Raw genomic sequence first — 18,185 nt, forward strand, 5'->3', positions numbered from 1 at the left:
TTAGCAGAGGGGTGAGGCCTCAGTGACACAGCCCCCCAACACAAAGGCTACCTGCGGGCCCCGGGTGCTCCCCCAGCCTTCACTGAGCTCCCCGTGACCTTGAGGTGCCAGCACCCGGGGCAGCCTGGACATCTGGGGTGACACGCCCAGTGCTCTCGGAGGGCAGTGGGCCCGCAGTCGCCCCCCGGTGGACCAGTGGGACAGGGCCCCGTGCAGGGAGCCCGGCCACTGTCCCAGATGCAGCCCTGGAGGCACGCAGCACTGCACGGCACCCTGAGCTGAAAGCACCCACTGCTGCTGGGTCCCGGGCTCACCTGCAAACTCGGGGATCTGTGACTCCTCCACTTCAAACAGCAGCTCATCGTGAATCTGGGCAACCAGTCTGAAAGACACGGGGTGCATGGGGGTGATGGCCCTGCCCACAGGAGGGGCGCTGGCCTGAGGGGTGCGGGGGGCTCAGTGGGGTCGCCGTGGTCACCAGGGTAGGAGACCTGGGGGGGGGGGAGCATTCAAAACTGACTCTGGTGAACAAGACGACACCCGGTGTGAGGGGCTCCCCTGCTTCTCCCCCAACTCCCAGCCCCAGCCCGGCAAAACCACGCGGCCCTGGGTTCTGAGCAGCTCTCGGGTACCAGGAGGCCACGTTCAGGGACGTCTGAGAGGGAAACAAAGAACAACTCCCCTTGAACCTGGGGGGTGCCGATGGGGGACAGGAGTGGGGAGGCCACGGACCGGGGACTTGGGGTGAGGACCCTTTGCCGACCTGGCAACCTGGAGCGCCCCACTTTGGAATGTCAGCTTAGGAACGGTGCTGGGAGGGGAGGGTTAAACACTTTTTAAAAAATTTAGTCATGTAAGCCAAATCGTCGCTTAATGACATTTGTTAAGTACATAAAGATTTGAAAGTGCAGTGTGACACCCCCCCACCCTGGGGTGCTGCCACTGGCTCTGCCCTGGCTCTTCTCCAAGGGGAGGTCCCCGGGAGGCCCTGCAGCACCCGCTCCCATCTGGGACCCCTGTCTGGTGGGTGAGCCTTGGCTCGAGGCTGCCAGGGGTGGCAGGTGCAGCCTCTCGGAGCCTCAGTGGCTTGGATGCCTGGGTGGGGTGGCCCCTTTGTCCCCCAGCTCTGCCGCTCCCCTCCTCCCCCAGCTCTGTGCCATGGATGCTGGGGCCCAGCTGTGCCCTCTGGTGTGGGCAGGGAAGAAGAGTGTGCTGGCCCTGGGCTGGGGGAGGCGGCGCTGACCCCCGGCCGTGCCCTCAAGGAGCAGCCTCTGTGTTAAGCCCTCGGCGGCCCCCTCCGGCGGGCAGGTGGGTGACAGGACAGCCATGAGGGCCTCGAGTCCCCGGGGGCTCTGTTTCTTGGACAGGGCCTCCAGGGCAGGGCTGCATCCATCCTCATCCCCTGCTGCCTGCCAGGGGCAGCTGCGGCTCCTGGACAGTGATGGGGCGAAAGCCTCAGAGGGCCTGGGTTTCGGGGGAAGCAGAGATCCACAGTGACCACCCCACCCCCTTCCCTTGTCCTCCATGCCAGCCCCCCACTGGGGGTGGGCCGAGCTGGGAGATGTCCCCAGCGATGAAGTGCGTCTCCCAGCTCCCCTTCCAAGGCTGGCCCGTGCGGCATGTGTCCCCCGGCTTCTGGGGTGGCAGTAAGGGCAGACCGGGCTGGGAGCTGAGCGTCCTTCTGACCGTCACAGCTCCCGCCATCTTTCACCTGGAAGGCATCTGACAGCTGCTGCAGCCACCTGCACGGAGCCCAAGGAGGGACAGGCCAGGGAGCGGGGACCGTGGTCCAGCCCCCAACCCTCCGAGTCAAAGTCAGCCCTGGCTGTGCTTCCAGACTTCTCGTCGGGAGAAAACCCCCTCTTGGAGTCGGAGCTGCTGCCGCTGGGCCTCCGTTACAGTGGCCGAGCGCACACACCCATGGGTGCAGATGCACCAGCCCCTGGGCTGGGTGCTCGCCTTCCACAGAGGCTCCTGGGGCTGCCTCCAGGGAGGTGGCCTGGATTTCACGAGCAGACACGGGCCAAAGGCTGGGGCACCTTCCAAGCAGGTGGGGGAGCACAGGAGAGACTGGGGGGCCAGGTTGGCCGCGTTGGCCCTTTGCTTGCGGAAACTAACTTCAAGACTTCTGGAAGAATCTTTGGCTCCCAAGGTGATTTAATTTTCAAATGGGCAGAAACCTCAGAACAGTCACTTGTAACTTTTTCCCGATTTAGAAGAAACAGCATTCACACTTCTCGAAATTACATTGTGAAATTCTGAGCTGCTGTTGTGGCACCAGCTAAGAATAGGTTTGCGATTGTTAGTCACTTACCCATCACACTCACACTGAGTGGAACACTCTGCCATATTCCTCATTGAAAATGGGGACACAGGAGACGAGGAGGAAGAGAGGACACTGCGGTGGGAGCCACGGGGACAGGACCTGGACCCCGTGCTCTTCTGGAAGGGGTTGTTGCTGACGGAACTTCAGGCCCTGCCCCAGAGCCACTGTCCTGCCCTGCAGCTGGTCCACTTGGGGTGGGGGGACGGGGCTTCTGCAGGGGAATGTTCCAGAAGAGCTGCACCTCACTTCTTGCCACTGACTTGCCCCCTCTGTGACGTCGTCCCGAGTGCACGTGAGGGTGGTGGCCCCAGCCCAGGCCCAGCGGTTCTCCAGGGGGCATCCTGTCCAGGGCCGAGGGTAGACGCAGTCCCTGTCTCTGCTCAAGGGGTTGGAGGTCGTCCCCTGCCCTTTGCCTGGGGCTGCCTGATGCTGACGGGGGCGTCCATGGCAATGGGCCTGTGCAGGCCTCCCCCCAGGGACCCCTCAGCCCGCTGCAGCGGGGCCAGGTCCTCTGAGGCTTCTCCGTGTCCTTGGCCCCTGCTGCTCATGCCAACGCTTGTCCTTCAGCCTGGGGTCGCCCCGGATGGCCCAGGAGCCTGGCCAGGCCGCCTGCCCCAGGGGCTGTGGGGAGCTGGGGGGGACGCTGGGAGCCGGCAGCAGTTTCCACCTCAGCAGCATCGCAAGATGGCCCTGAGCTGCCAGCAGGGCGGCACCAGTGGCTTTTGGGCGCCCTCCTTGGGGCCCAGGACCCTCGGGCTCCACCTGCTCTGCAGTGCCCTGTGCTGCACGTGGCCGTCACATTCATGGCTCTTTCAGGAGTCTCCGCTCTGCACCCTGACTGCGGTTCAGCGGCCCCCGGGGTCATTCCACGTGGAACCCGGAGGGGGGCCAGGGCACAGCGGGGCCAGGACAAGGGAGTGGCCGTCCCGCCCAGGTGCCCACAGACGGCTGTGCGGAGATGCCACTGTCCCACCAGCCCCGCAGAGCAGGCACCACCCACTCGCCCCTGCTGCGTCCCCGTGTGGAAACATCTGTCCCACAGCGCTGGCCCCGCCCCCTCCCTGTCCCCCAACCTGATCCCCTCGTGCCCCTTGTGCCCATCACTGTCAGGCCCTGCCGATCCTCTGAGACCAGGCTGGCAGGCAGGGACGGGCGCACAGCTCAGTCTCAGGGGCCCCCACGGCCTCGGTGCATGCGGCTGCACATCCCAGCCCGTGTCCCCCGGCCTCAGCAGCAGGGTCCAGGGCAACTGCTGACCGCTCCCCACCTGTGCCTTGCGCAGCACCCACTGTCTGTCCTCTCCGACCAAAGTGGGTGCACGGAGCTCTGACCTCCGACCCCGACCCAAACAGCCTCCCGGGAGACCAGGCCTGTCCCCTGCCCTTCACACCCTTGGCCCCTTGCTGCAAGGTGCCGTCGTGCCGGAGCCTGTGTCCGTACCCACAACCACCGTTCCGCCCCAACAGAGCCCCCCCGCTTTCTCTCGCACCCACGGACAAGGGCAGGCGTCCTCCCAGGAAGGTGCTGTGGCCGCTGGAGGGGAGGCCAAGCACCACACAGATCTAGACAGGGTGCCTCGTTCTCCAGCCTCAGTTTCCCCTTCTCAGCAGCCCCCTCCAGTGCCAGCATTTTCTGACAGCCAGAAAGCCTTTCCAGAGGGGTGCCAGTGTGAGGGGGCAGAAGGAGGAACTCGGCCTTCTAGCTGATGTTGACCACGCGGAGGTGACACAGGTCGGGATGGGTTCTCGGGACAGCGGAGCTCTGGGCCTGAGGCCTGACCACTGCCAGCTCCGGCCCGATCTCACCGTGACTCCCAGGACCTGGGCCCAGGGACGCACGGGGGCGTCTCCCCGCCAAAGGGGTGCATGGGGGCGTCCCCCCGACCCAGGGGCATGTGGGGGCGTCTCCCCATCCTGGGGACCATGGGGCAGCAGTGGGAGTCCCCGGAGACCCCTAGGGATGCCCTGGGGCAGGCGGCCCCTCTGCATTTCCCTCACTCTACCTCTGGCAAAGGTTCAAGTTCACACTGGCCAGTCCCTGTTCCTTTCAGACACTGAACCTTTTCTGTCACTCAAGAAGAACAAATCAAGTTTAAAGAGGCATAGCGTGAAATGTCCTGTAACACCCACGAATCCACTTTGCTTTCTGAAACAACACAATGTGGTTCCTAAAGACAATAATGTGCTGACAACAGAAAGATGACCCACCAGGCTGTTCAAAGTCCTGAGCGGACATGACCTGTCCGTGCCGAGCTGTCAGAAGGGCTCTGTCACAAAAGACCCAGGACCCTCTGTATCAACTTCTTTCACCGACTCCACAGAAGTGGCCCATGAGGCCGATGGCCTGGACTGCGGCACCACCTGTCCTCCAGCCCGGCTGCTCGCACCTGACAGAACTAGAGGCTTCAGGAACAAGGTGGAGAGCCGCCAAACACCCTGGGGACCCGAGGCTGTGGGCACTGGTGTGCGCACTGGGTGGGGAGGGAGACTGGGTGAGAGGAAGCTTCGTCTGCCCTGCTCTGGCCTCCCGGCTGCCCCAGTCACTGCGCAAACCGCACCAGCAGCCCAGACCCCAGGGCGGGCCCAGCGGGGGCCTGGGTGGCATTTCTGACCTGCTGGGGTCCCTGGCCCTGGCCCCTCCACTGTGCAGCCCTGCCCAGGGTTGCAGGTGAAGCCTGGGCCAGTGGGAGTGCCCTGAGGATTTGAGATGATATCAGAGACCAAGGAAATGGTAAAGATTCCAAAGAAGAAGGGCAGATCACCTACAAAGGAACAAAGATCAGCTTGATATCAGGTCTATCCACGGCAACTGAGAATGCAAGACACTGGAGATTTGAATCTGAGATTCTGTGTCCATCAAAACTGTCATCCAAATGTGCAAGCATGATGGAAATTTTAAAGTCTCAGGGGAGGAAATGTGCAAAATCATCCAGAACAAACCCAGGGATGCCTCAAGAGCCATGGGGAGCAAGGGTGATCACACAGCTTGGTAAAACTTTTGTTAAAATAAAAACAAAAAGCTAGGACAAGGTAAAGAAAAACAGGAAGTATATATATACTAATCCAGAACTAAAACTACCAGATGATGGTAACATGTTTAGGGACAAGAAAGAAGAAAAGGGAGACACGGAGGACAAGTGTCGTTTCTTTGCTAGAGGGCATATGCAGACAGAAACTTAAGAAAGCAGTCGTTTAAATACATAAGAGTTAGGGGCATCCACCCTAAGAACAAACAGAACATATAACTTTTAAAACAGCAGAACAAAAACTCAATTTATCTGGTGGGAAGCAGGGAGGAACAAGGGACACAAGAGCAGAGTACAATCGATGGAAGTTATGAAATAAGAGGGCAGAAATAAGCCCTACTACACTACAAATTAGAGTAAATACAAATGGGCTAAAATGCATTAATTTAAAAGCAGAAACTCACAGGTTGGATTTAAAAAGACAAGATTCAACAACAAAACAGACACAACAAGTTTAAAATAAAAGGATGGGAAAAAGATACACCAGGAGAATATGAAGTGAAAGAAAAGCTGGGGTTATATTTGTAATATCTGACAATGTAGAATTTAAGGCAAAATATATCATAGGAAACAAAAGAGGACATTACATATTGGTAAAAAGAACAAAAGAACAAGACAAACCATTATAAGCATATATACATCTAATGATTCAGCTTCACAACTATTTTCAGCAATAACTGATGGGACTGCAGGAGAAAATTAAGGCAACAATTCTAATTGTAGATTTTGACATATCCCTTGCAAAGCTGATGGATCAAGTCTACAAATAAGGCAGAAACAGAAGACCTGAACAAAACAAGCAAAAAGCTTGAGCTCTTAGATATATACAGAACTCTGAACTCAACAGAGTTCAGCTTCTTTTCGAGAAAACCTGCAACATTTACAAAAATAGACCAGGTTTAAAGAAGCTGCAATATATTCTAAATGACCAATGTCAAATACACTATGTATTGTTGTCACAGCTCAATAAAATTAGAAATTAATACAAAATGATGTCTTAAAATCTCCACATATTTGGAAAGCAAATAACTTATCAATAATCCTTGTGTTAAAGAACAATCATAAAGGAAATTAAGAATTGAATAATAATGAAAACACCCATGTCAAAATATGTTGGACACAACTAAAGCAGCCCTTAGAGGGGAATATATCTATAGCTTAAAATAGATTTATCAGGAAATAACAAAGTCTAGAAATAAACAAGCTAAGCATTTAACTGAAGAAATGGGAAAAGTTGCAATAGAGATAACTCAAAGAAATAAGAAAAAAGGAATTATAAAAGATAAAGCAGAAATCAATGGAATAGACAGCAACAAAAATGAATAAATAGGGGAGACCAGGTGAGCCAGAATTTGGCACTGTCTCTTGGGAGGACCCTCATGCTCGGTGGGCTGCTGGGACTGGGGTATGAAGACACATGGGGCAGACCCCGGATCCCTGGGGATCCCGAGGCCCTAGAGTAGGCCCTGCTCTCAGTGCAGGACCTCAGCTGGCCTGGAAGGACTCGTCACCCACACACCAAACACTTGGGGTGTGGGGCGGGGAGCCCCGAGAAAGCCGTGCCCTGAGGAGCAGCGGTGTGGAGCCCTCATCAGAGTGCGTGGGAACGCTGGCTCTGGGCAGACGGGGCAGTGGCAGCAGGAACTGGGGCGTGGGGCAATGGTCAGGTGGGGGGGCTGCATGCTTGGGGTCCCCAGTGTCCTGTCGCAGGTCCTGGAAGGGCCTGGGGAGGCCCTTGCTCCCACGGGAGTGGAGGGCTGGGTCTGTGGCCAAGGCTGTGTGATGGCCTGGGGGCCCGTGTGCCTGCCGGAGGAGTGGGCTCCCCTGGGGTCTCTTGGAGACAGCGCTGGCCCTCGCCCGAGGCCCACTTCAATTGGGGTCAGGAAAGCCCCACGCCCGGAGGCTGCTGGGCACTGAGAAGGGAGACCCTGCAGACGAGAGGCAGTAGGCATTGCTCACTGGCAGGTGCGTGCCCGGGGAGCAGTCACAGAGCGTCCACCCAAAGGACAAGCCACCCTGGCCCTGCCCATCCCCGGAAGCATCGGCCAGCACCCCGCAGGCCGACCGTCCTCTCACTGACCTGGCCGTCAGGGTGGGGGAGGCGGCCACCGCAGCAAAGACGTGGACCATGGCCAGCTTGCAGAGGTCCGCGGCCGAGCCTGTGGGCACAGAGGGTTCCGTTTCACCAACAGGGTGAGAGGGATCGCCCCTGCCGCCAGGGAGCGTGACACGCGGACACAAAGGCAGCGGCTTCTAACACCACACATTCATTACCACACACTTCTAGGGCCAGGAGCGCAGCACGTCTTGGTCGGGCCCCTACTCAGGGAGCCCAGGAGTGGGCCAGCAGCACCTGGCTGAGACTGGACTCGGGACACCCGACGCTACATGCCCTCAGGTTGCCGCAGGATTCATTTCCTTGCAGCCGGGTGCCTGAGGCCGGTCTCCTCACCAGCTGGCGGCTGGGGCCCCTCAGCCCCCAGAGGCCATGCGGCCCCCAACACGCAGTTGCTCCTCCAAGGCCACCTCTCTCCTGTCTCTCTGACTCTGACCTCTAAATGCTCTCTAGAGGGGCTCGCCTGGTCAGGTCAGGTCCACCGGGATCCTCTCCCTTTTGGTCAACGCAAAGCCAGCTGGCTGGGGGCCCTCCTGACACCTGCAAGCCCCTGTGCCACCTGACATGGTCCAATCAAAGGAGGGAAATCCCATCACATTCCAAGTTCTGCCCACACTCAGGGAGGGGATTACACAGGGCATATCTGCCAGGGCCAGGACCCGGGAGCCATGTGGAATGCGGCCACCGCCCTGGCTGACAGGATGAGGAAGCCGGCTGTGGCTCAGGTAGATGAGGCTTGGACTCATCGCCTCCCCTGCCAGCTGTGTGGCCTCTTAGCTTCCCTGCGGTGCAGCATGCCATGCGTGAACCAGGGCAGGATGCCAGCCTCCCAGGATCTGAGCAGGAGACAGCCCCATCGTTGGGCCATACTTTCATCCCAGCCCAGGCAGTGGGGCCCGATAACGGAAACGGGCTGAAAGGCTGCATTTCTACTGCTCTCTTTCAATTGCTTTAGCATTCCTGCTTCCTGAGGTTAATGAAGAAGTAAAATCCTTGGTCTGTGGCCTATTTCCCTCATTACAAAGCAACTCTTCTCAGAAAATGTTTGGTCCGTTTTTCTCCAGCTCCAGGAGGCTAGTGGAGGCTGCGAATGTGGTAGGAAGCAAGCATGCCCAGGCCATCCTCTAGGAGCCGTGAGGTGTCCCAGCCAGGCCAACCCTCTGGGACTCGGGCAGGTTGGAAGCCCCAAGGGCCCAGGGGGCTGCTCCTTCCTACAGGCCTTGGAGAAGAGGCTCTGGCTCTAAGAAAGTGACTTTCATTGGACTGGAAAGTCATGTCATTTTAGCAAAACATCCCCTTCCAACCACTCATTTCCAAAGTCTGTAGCTCATTCTGAACACTCCGGCACGTGCGGTGCCCTGGCCACACTAGAGAATCCCAGGTTTGCTCTGGAGGGCCACGCTTTCCTCTCGGAGGCGCCTCTGGCACCAGCCACTCATCCTTGAGAATTTGGAAATGGCCAGAAGCCGAGCAGCGTCAGAGCTGGTGTCCCACCAGGCAAATGCCCCTTTTGAGCAGCGAGAAGGGTCTTTTTGTTCCCTGTCTCTGCAGCTGTGCAAGCACTTCCTGACAGAGAGTCTCACACAGAAAAGCAGATGGCGGGGACCGCCTTTGGTGGCCGGGGCTCTGCTGGGAGCCTGTGATTCCTCGCTGATGGCTTGTGACCCTCTGCTTAGCAGCCACCTCTAGGCTCACACCAGCATCACCACCAAGCTTGTTAGACAGTGGTTCTGAGGCTCTTCTTTTACTTAAAGGTTTACTTAAAGTAGATGTTCCCAAGGTGGAACATGGGGTTCTGGGGGGAGCGGTGGCTCTGGAGTCAATGTGGCCTGGGGTCAGGACCCCTTAGGGGCAGGTCACGGAGTGGCTAGCCCGGACCCTGCCGAGAGAGCCTTCCTGAACCCCAGAGGGGGCTACTGGACACTCGGAGCCTAAACAAACTGCCGGGCCGGAGGGCCCTGCTCAGTGGACAGGCAGGGGTGCTCGCCATGCTGGGAAAAGTGAGCAGACTTGGAGATGTGAGGATCGGAGTGGGGCCGGCGCAAGCAGAGACGGCGCCCTGTGAGCTGGCTGGGCAGCGGCCGGCCTCCCGAGAGGGCACCTGCCTGTTAGGTGCTCGGCGGACGTCTGTTAAACAGGTGACTGGTGGTCCCCTCACTCGAGGACCAGGCAGGGCAGGGGCTTCCCCGGGAGGCGGAGGTCCTCAGTGCCTGACTTTATGGAACTTTTAGCACACGAGGTGCTGTGCTTTTACTTCCTTCTGGAAGCACTCTTCCTACAGTGCTTTACACGCACCTTGACCCGTGCCCCGAGGCGCGAGATCATGCGTGGGGAGGTGCTTCACCAGTACGCATCCAGGACAGGAGGGACTGTGTCCCCAGTGTGTGCTGAGGCTGCCCCACTACAAGGTGCACTGGGGAAGGTTCTGTCCCCCCACGGTCCAGCCCACCGGCCTGGTGGCTTCTTTCTTGTCTTTTCTCCCAGCCTCTGTGTCTGGCAGAGGCAAGTGCCCCTGGTCTGCCTGGCTCACGGTGCGTGGGGGCCTGCGGGGTCTCCCAAGGACTTGCACCTTAGCTCCTGACTTGCCAAGCACTCCTGCTCCCCAGCGGCTGGGGTCCCTGGGCTTTGTGGGCCCTGGCTGGTCTCCTGGGGCAGGTGGTCTCCACAGGACACCCCTCTGGGGCAGTGTGGCACCTGGGCTCGGACACCTGGCTCCGGGCCTTCCCCTCGGGCCCTGGGGTCCTGGCCCCTCATCTGTGATCTGTGAGGCTAAGGACCCCAAGGCCCCAAGTCCTCCAGGCAGAAACGGCTGCTTTCGCACTCCCGGGTGCTGGGGTGAAGGGTGAGGAGTCTCCACAGCCAGGAGCAGGCACATGAGCTTACTTCCCCGGCTGCCCTCCCCTTCCGGGCTGTGGGCCACTCAGGCACTGCCGGGTGTGGGATGCCCAACCCCAGGGCCTGCACCCAGGCACGCAGGGGCCTGATGGAGCGTCAGGAGATGGAGCTCTAGTGCTGGCCACGCTGTAGGCATGGGGCACCGCTCAGACCTTCTCCTGGGAACATCGTGATCTTGAAGACGCCACACACTGAGTGCCTGCCTGCCCAGGCGTGAGCTCCATGGCGCTTCCTTCAGGAACTGCCGGTGAGGACGGTGAGGCCCAGGGAGCTCCCTGGAGGAAGGCCCCTGGGAGCAAAACCTCGGCGTATTCTAGTGGATTAGGCTCAGACCTGAAGCTGCTAGAAACCAGGTAAGACAACGGCTGCAGACCCAGTGGGCAGGAGAAGGAGGCAGTGGGCAGCCGTCAGCCGCCCTCCCGGCCTGCGAGGGGGCACACCATACCTTGAACCACGAAGTTCACTGCCTGTCGCTCCGCCTGCGCCCGAAGCTGCGGGTCCTGGGCCCAGATCTGCGGCAGGGCTCTCCTTCTGCCCATGATGGACGTCACATAGCCTTGGGTGACATGAATGGGAAAGAAGATGAGCGACAGAACTCTCCAGGGGGTACAGTGTGCGGGTGTCCTCCCACCCTCTGCAGGGTGGCTGCCCCTGAGGGCACGGCCGGGGCTCACACAGGGCCTCCTGCTCTACCTCGGGGCCAGTGGGCACATGGTAGCCCACCAAGGACTCCGCATGGCTTCTGCCGGCCTGGCAGCTGGCTTTTGCATTCTTCTCTGACATCAAGCTGAGCGTACGGTGAAGTGGGACAATGGAGGGCAGTGTCTACACTATAGAAGCTGTGAAAATCCACTCGTGGCACTCAGAGACAGAAGTAATTCCGGACCACGTGGCAGCTGGACGGCAGAGGAAGGCATCCACGCACACGCCCAGTCTGCGTCAAGAGTCCACGTCCCCACATGCAAGGGCTGACCTAAGTTTTGTAGAGCCTGCGTTGTATGTAATTTTGAACACAAAATGAACACTAAAGTGCTGCACTGGTTGAGTATATTCCTGACCACTGAGAACTGTTTTAACCAAGTGTTGGTGAGAAATAAATCCTTCTGTTATGAGTATACCTGTCTGAGGCTTGGAAGAATTCCCCACATATATAATAATGATAAAAGTGACAATGTATTGCACACCTACTACGTGCCAGGCAATTGATAATTAAAGTCTCCTGAGAGTCACTGGCAATGAGGAGAAGGAAGGGCTACACTTCCGACTCGACACGTTTCAGTTTCTGCATGTTCATGTCTAGTGATTTTTTACTGAACACTGGCCATTATGAATTTTATGTTGCCAAGTGCTGGATTTTGTTGTTTCTTTTAAAGAGTATTTTGGAAGGCAGTTAAATTATCTGCAGATCCCCTTCATCCTTTTGAGGCCTGTTTTTAGGCTTTGTTAGGGTGGGTTTAGCCTTTAATCCCGGGCTAGTTTAGCCCTATGACGAAGTGGGGCCCCTCTGGGCTTGTTACTGAGTGTCACAGCTATTCACTGAGGACTCCTGTCACTCTGGATGGTCACAACGCGAACATCTCCCGGCCCAGGTGAGCTCTGGGACTGATCAGCTCACTGCTGCCCTGTGGTTATTCTGCTCGGTCCTGAAAGTTTCACACTCTGCCTGTGTATGTTACAATTTAGTAAACAGACACATAGGAGGAGCCTTCTTAACCTTGGATTTGGTAGTGATTTCTCAGACATGACACCAACAGCACAAGCAACAAAAGAAAAAAACAGATAAAATGGATGTCATCAAAATTTAAAATTTTGTTTATCAAAGGACATTATCAAGATACTGAAAATACAACCTGTGGAATGGGAGAAAAGAATTGCAAACCATACATCTGGTAAGGGTTTAATATCCAGAATACACAGCACTCACCTCTTAGAGTCACACTGAGGATAACATGAGTTCATTTATGGAAAACACTTAAAATCGTGCCTGGCACACGGGGCTATGTGAGTGTTTGCGTTATTGTTATATTCCCACCTACAATGGATGAGAAGACCCTCATTCCAGACACCCTCATCAAAACTAGACACTGCCACTGTTTCAACATTTTTAACATTTTTAAACTGACAGTATTTTTAATTTTGTCCAGCAAACAGCCAGGGCACGGGCTTCAGCGAGGGTTTGCCCCCCGACAGGCCCAGGAAACCCAAGGCCCTTAGACACGGAAGATGGGCAAAGTGGACCCATTGTCCTCTGCTCCCCTCACAGGCGAGTGGGCGGGTGCTGGGGCTGCAGGACTGAGCCTGAGTGTGCCGGGGAGGGCCACTGAGGCCCCAGCCCCGTGGCAGCACCGCACGGGCAGGGCAGGGGTGCCCAGGTACAGTGAGCAGCCAGGCCGCACTCACGGGGCTGGTCCGTGGCTCCAGACTCCTGGCGGGGCCCAGCAGAGGAAGTTACCGGAGGTGGGCGCACAGACCCTGCCTGGGGGGTGAACTGGCTGGAGCATGCGGGAGCCCCTGTGGAAGGCTGGTCATGCTGAGGCGGAAACACCTGGGAGAAGACCGTGCCCGGCCCCCGGGGACGCCTCCTCCACCTTCTCTGTTGACCGACCCCTCCTCTTCCTTCATCTTCATGGGTTTTCAGCTTTTTACTCTTCACTCTCATTTCAAAGGAGTCTCAGAACGGAGAGGACACTTCTGCTCTGAGCCCAGAAGTCAAACTGTCCTTGGTGCGTGGGGATTTGCAGCCTCCTGGTAAGGGAGGGCCCCACGGCCTCAGCACACGCCTCAGTGACAGGAAACGAGGGAAATACGCGAATGAAACAAAAAACAAATCTGCTTCCTGAGCAGTCATCACTGTGTCAGCGTCTCAGGAAACGGGCCTGATGGCGCCCGCTCCTCTCACCTGGAGCACAGGAGCCGCCCTGTCCGGCCCGCGGTTTCAGGTGATCCCGGACGCCCGGGCCCGGCGGAGCCTGTGCTGGGGTGCACTTGCGCTGTCGTGGAAAGCGAGAATCTTAGCCTGCCAGTGCAGGGAGCACCCATGCGGGGCCCAGGGGGTGCTCTCCCCCCCAGGGAGGCTGCTCTCCGGGGGAGGCTCGTGCGGAGGTGTGGGGGTGAACCCTGGGGTCAGGGCGGGGGGTCCCTGGGGGTGAGGCCCTGGTGGCCACCGCATGGCCATGTTGGAGGCCTCGTCACATATTATTCTTTCGTCTTTTTCACTACACTTCCCAACATGAAGACAAAGTCCGAGCATCCACAGCGAGAGAGGCGGGGAGAGGAGACGCCGGCACGGCCTCGGCAGCTGCGTCCGTGTCTTGATCCCCACCTCCCGGACACGAGCACCTCGCCCCACCGTGGGCCCCCGGGTCACGCCGACACCCCCGCAGGCCGCCCCGGGAGGGGAGAGTGAGTGAGTCCTCCCAGGACCGAATCCAGGCAGGGTCCAGGGCGAGCCCACGGGGGCTGTTCTCAGCCGGGCCTCTCGTCCACAGGGGTGCCCCGGGCGGCGCGGCCCTCTTCCAGGCAGGACAAAGGGACGTGCGGCCGCAGGTCTCTCTGGCTCCCCCCTCCGCCCGTCCTTCCACCCGAGACCCCAGCCGCGGCGAGGGGTCGTGCGGGAGGAGGGGCGGCCTGGGCGGCGGCCAGCAGCGGGTCCGCCCGCTCCTTATCTTCGCCCACACACCGTGGGCCAGACTTACGGCTTCAGCAGTTCGGCGGGTGTGGAATGCTGACTTTCTGTTTTCGTTTCATTTCCCAGGTCACTAGCGAGGCCAAGCATCGCGTAATGAGTTTGTTGGCTACTGAGATTTCTCTTCCTTGGAACTGCTGATTTACAGCCTTTGTCCAGTCGGCGCCCAAACCGCTCCTTCTTTTCTTACTGACCTGTGGGAATTCCTGTACATCACGGGTAACAGTATCTTTGTCCAGTGCCTGGCCTGCCTTTTCGCTTTTTAATGGTGTTTCTTTTGAGGGGGACAGAATTTTAAATTTTATATGTAGTCCAATTTATCATTTTTTTTCCCTTTGTGCTTTTGGGGTCTTGTACACGAAATCCTTTCCCACCTTGAGGTCATAAGGATTTACATGAAACATAAATATAAATATATTCTATATTTTCTTCTAAAAGTTTTAAAGATTTTTTTCAGATATAGAACTTCAATCCTATTTAAAAAATTTATTTTTGATTGTTGTAAAATATACATTACATAAAAACATTTAACCAATTTAAGTGGACAATTCTTTGACATTAGGCACACTGATAATACCGTGTAACTTTCACCACTATTTCCAGACCATTTTCATCAGCCCAAGCTCACACTCGTAACTCCCCACTCCTGCCCCTCCACCCCTGGTGACCACCATCCAGCTTTCTGTTGCTGTGAATTTGCTTATTTTAAGGATTTCATATCAGTGGAATCAGGCAATCACACACGTCTTTTTATGTCTGGCTTATTTCGCTCAACGTGATGTCTTCAAGGTTCCTCCGTGTTGCAGCATGTACCAGGCACTGCACTTATTTTTACAGCTGAATGACACTCCGTGGACAGGAAGACCACAGTTCATCCATTCACTTGCTACAGACACATGGGCTGCAATGAACACTGGGGTACAAGGATCTGACTCTCTGCTTTCAGTTCTTTGGGGTATAAATCGAGGAGTGGAATTGCTGGGTCATACAGTAATTCTATGTTTAAATTTCCGGGAAACCACCAAACTGTTTTCCACAGCGGCTGCACCATCGTACCTCTCCACCAACAATGTATGCGGGTTCACTTCCCCATCCTTGCCAACATTTATTTTCTGTTTTGTTTTGTTTTTTTAATTAACAGCCAACCTAGTGGGTGTGAAGTAGTATGTCATTGTAGTGTTAATTTGCATTTCTCTAATGGCTAATGATGTTGAGCATCTTTTATATACTTATTAGCCGTTTGAATATCTTTGGAAAAATGTCTGTTTAAATCCTTGGCCCATTTTTTAATTGGCTTGTTTGTCTTTTTGTTGTTCAGTTGTGCTTCTGTATGTATTCTGGATAATAAACCCTTATCAGATCTATGGTTTCCAAATATTTCCCCCCATTTTGTAGGCTGTCTTTTCACTTCCTTGATAATGTACTTTGATGCACAGAAGTTTTTAATTTTGATGAAGTCCATTTATCTTTTTCTTGTTGCTTGTGCTTTTGGTGTAAAATCTAAAAATCCATTGCCTAATATAAGGTCTTGAAGATATTTTTCTATGTTTCTTGTAAGAGTTTTATAGCATTAGCTTTTATATTTAGGTCTTTGATCCATTACAAATTAATTTTTGTATATGGTGAGAGGTAGGGTTCCACATTCATTCTTTGGCATGTGGATTTGCAGTTGTCCCAGCACCGTCTGTTGAAGAGACCATTCTTTCCCCATTGAATGCACTTGGCTCTCTTGTCGAAAATCAACTGGCCACAGATGAATGGATTTAACTCTGGACTTGAACTCTATTCTACTGGTCTATATGTCTGTTCTTCTATTTTTGGGAAGAGTTTGAGACGGATTGGTATTAAGTCTTCTTTAAATGTTTGGTAAATTCAGTCGTGAAACTATCAGTCCTGGACTTTTCTTTGTTGAGAGGTTTTTGGTCACTGATTCAATCACTTTACTTGTTATAGGTCTGTTGAGCTTTTCTATTCCTTCTTGCATCAGATTTGGTAATTTGTATGCTTTAAGGAATTTACTCATTCATCCAGGGTTTCTAATTTGTTGCCACATAGTAGTTCATTGCTGCACCTGTTGTAATGTCCGCACTTGCATTCCTGATTTTAGCTATTCATGTCTTCTCTCTCTCTCTCTATTTTTATCAGTCTGGCTAATCGTTTGTTGATTTTATTGGTCTTTTCAAAAAACTAACTTTTGGTTTTGTTGATTCTATCGTTTTTCTATTCTCTACTTCATTTCTCTCTGCTCTAATCTTTATCATTCTGACATTCTCTTATCTCATCTTTATCATTCTCTTTTTCTAGTTTCTCTTGGTGTGAAGTCAGGTTATTGATTTGTGATCCTTCTTCTTTTTAAATGTAGGCATTTAGAATTATACATTTCTCTCTGAGCACTGCATTTGCTGCATCCTGTGAGGTTTGGTACAGTATGTGCTTTTGTTTTCATTCATCTCAAGGCATTTCCTAATTTCCCTTGTGGTTTCTTATTTGACCCACTGGTTGTTTCATAGTGTGTTGGTTTCACTTCCACATGTTTTTTAAATTTCCAATTTTCCTTCTGTTATCGATTTCTAGCTTTATTCCTTTGTGTCTGAGAAGATACTTTATATGACTTCAATATTTCAATATTTTAAAATTTATTAAGATGTGATTTATGGCCTAACATACAGTCTGTCCTTGAAAATGTTCCATGTACAATTGAGAAGAATTTGTTGTTGTTGTCCATTTGTCTAATAGGTTAACAGTATTGTTCAAGCTCTCTATTTCCTTACTGATACTCTGCTTAGATTTTCCATCATACTGAAAGTGCTGTATTGAAGTCTTCAACCATTATTGCAGAACTATCTATTTATTGCTTCAATTCTGTCCATTTTTGCTTCATATATTTTGGGGCTCTGTTTTGATGTGCATGTATGTTTAAAATCATTATATCTTCTCACTGGATTGATTGTTTCATCACTATATAATATCCTTCTTTGTCTCTTATAATCTTTTTTGACTTAAAGTCTATTTTGTCGGACAAAAATTTAGCCAGTCAGGTTCTCTTTTGATTACTGTTTGTGTGGAATATCTTTTTCCACCCTTTACTTTCAACCTCTTTGTGTCTTTGCCCCTAGAGTGAGTCTCTTCTAGACAGCATATAGATGGATCAGGTTTTGCATCCAATCTGCCAGTCTCTGCCTTTTAATAGGGGAGTTTGATCCATTGACATTTAAGGTCATAAACGAGAAGAAGGATTTATCTCTACCATTTAGCCAATTCTTTTCTCTCTGACTTGTATGTTTTGTTACTCAATTACTCTATTACTGCCTGTTTTGTATTTAGCTGCTTTTGGTAGTGTGCCATTTGGATTCCCATTTTCTTTTCTTTTCTCTGTACTTTTTTAGTTATTTTCTTAGTGGTTACCTTCGTAATTACAGTGAACATCTTAAAATAATAACATTCTAGTTCAGCTAGTGCCAACCTAGTGTCAGGAGTAAACAAACTCTCTACTTCTATATTTCTCCAACCCTCCCCCTCTTTATATTGTTACTAGCTCAGATTAAGTACTTATACATTTGTATGCCCATTAACAGAGATTTGTAATGTTATTTTACATATTTGCTTAAGTCATGTAGGGGGTAAAAAGCAGTGAAATACAAAAAGTACCACAATACAGGATTTTATATACACCTATGTAGTTACCTTTACTAAAATGCTCTTTATTTGTTCTTATGGCTTTGAGTTGCTATTTAGTGACCTTTTATTTCAGCCTGAAGGACTGTTAGCATTTCTTGTGGGGCACATCCGGTAATAAACTCTTTCAGTTTTTGTTTCTATGTAAATGTCTTAATTTCTTCTTCATTTCTGAAAGATAACTTTGTCAGATACAGAATTCCAGGTCGACAGTTTTTTCTTTAAGGACTTTGAATATGCCACCCCACTGTCTTCTATACTCTGTGGTTTCTGATGAGGAATGTGCTGTTAATCTTATTGGGGATCCCTGCTATGTGACAAGCCGCTTCTCTCCTGCTGCTTTCAAAATCCTCTGTTTCTAGATTTTGACAATTTTGCTTTAATACGTCTTTGTGTAGATCTCCTAGACTCTATCCTGCTGGATTTTGTTGCATTTCCTGGATGTGTATACTCATGTCTCTCA

The 18,185-nt window shown here is 53.3% G+C and overlaps 1 protein-coding gene across 5 annotated transcripts in view; it reads right to left on the minus strand.

Annotated features, from left to right (window-relative positions):
• The window catches only part of POLN (DNA polymerase nu), a 237,108-nt gene that overhangs the window by 1,832 nt on the left and 217,091 nt on the right, over positions 1–18,185 (minus strand). For all 5 annotated transcript variants that reach the window (XM_037829257.1, XM_037829260.1, XM_037829259.1 and 2 more), the window contains 3 exons: positions 10,808–10,918; positions 7,432–7,510; positions 315–382 (listed from right to left, as the gene is read on the minus strand). In XM_037829257.1, the coding sequence (XP_037685185.1) occupies positions 315–382; positions 7,432–7,510; positions 10,808–10,918 (258 nt within the window). The remainder of the gene's footprint in view (positions 1–314; positions 383–7,431; positions 7,511–10,807; positions 10,919–18,185) is intronic.

Source organism: Choloepus didactylus, chromosome 3 (genome assembly GCF_015220235.1).
Source record: "Choloepus didactylus isolate mChoDid1 chromosome 3, mChoDid1.pri, whole genome shotgun sequence".
NCBI classification, from domain to species: domain Eukaryota; kingdom Metazoa; phylum Chordata; class Mammalia; order Pilosa; family Megalonychidae; genus Choloepus; species Choloepus didactylus.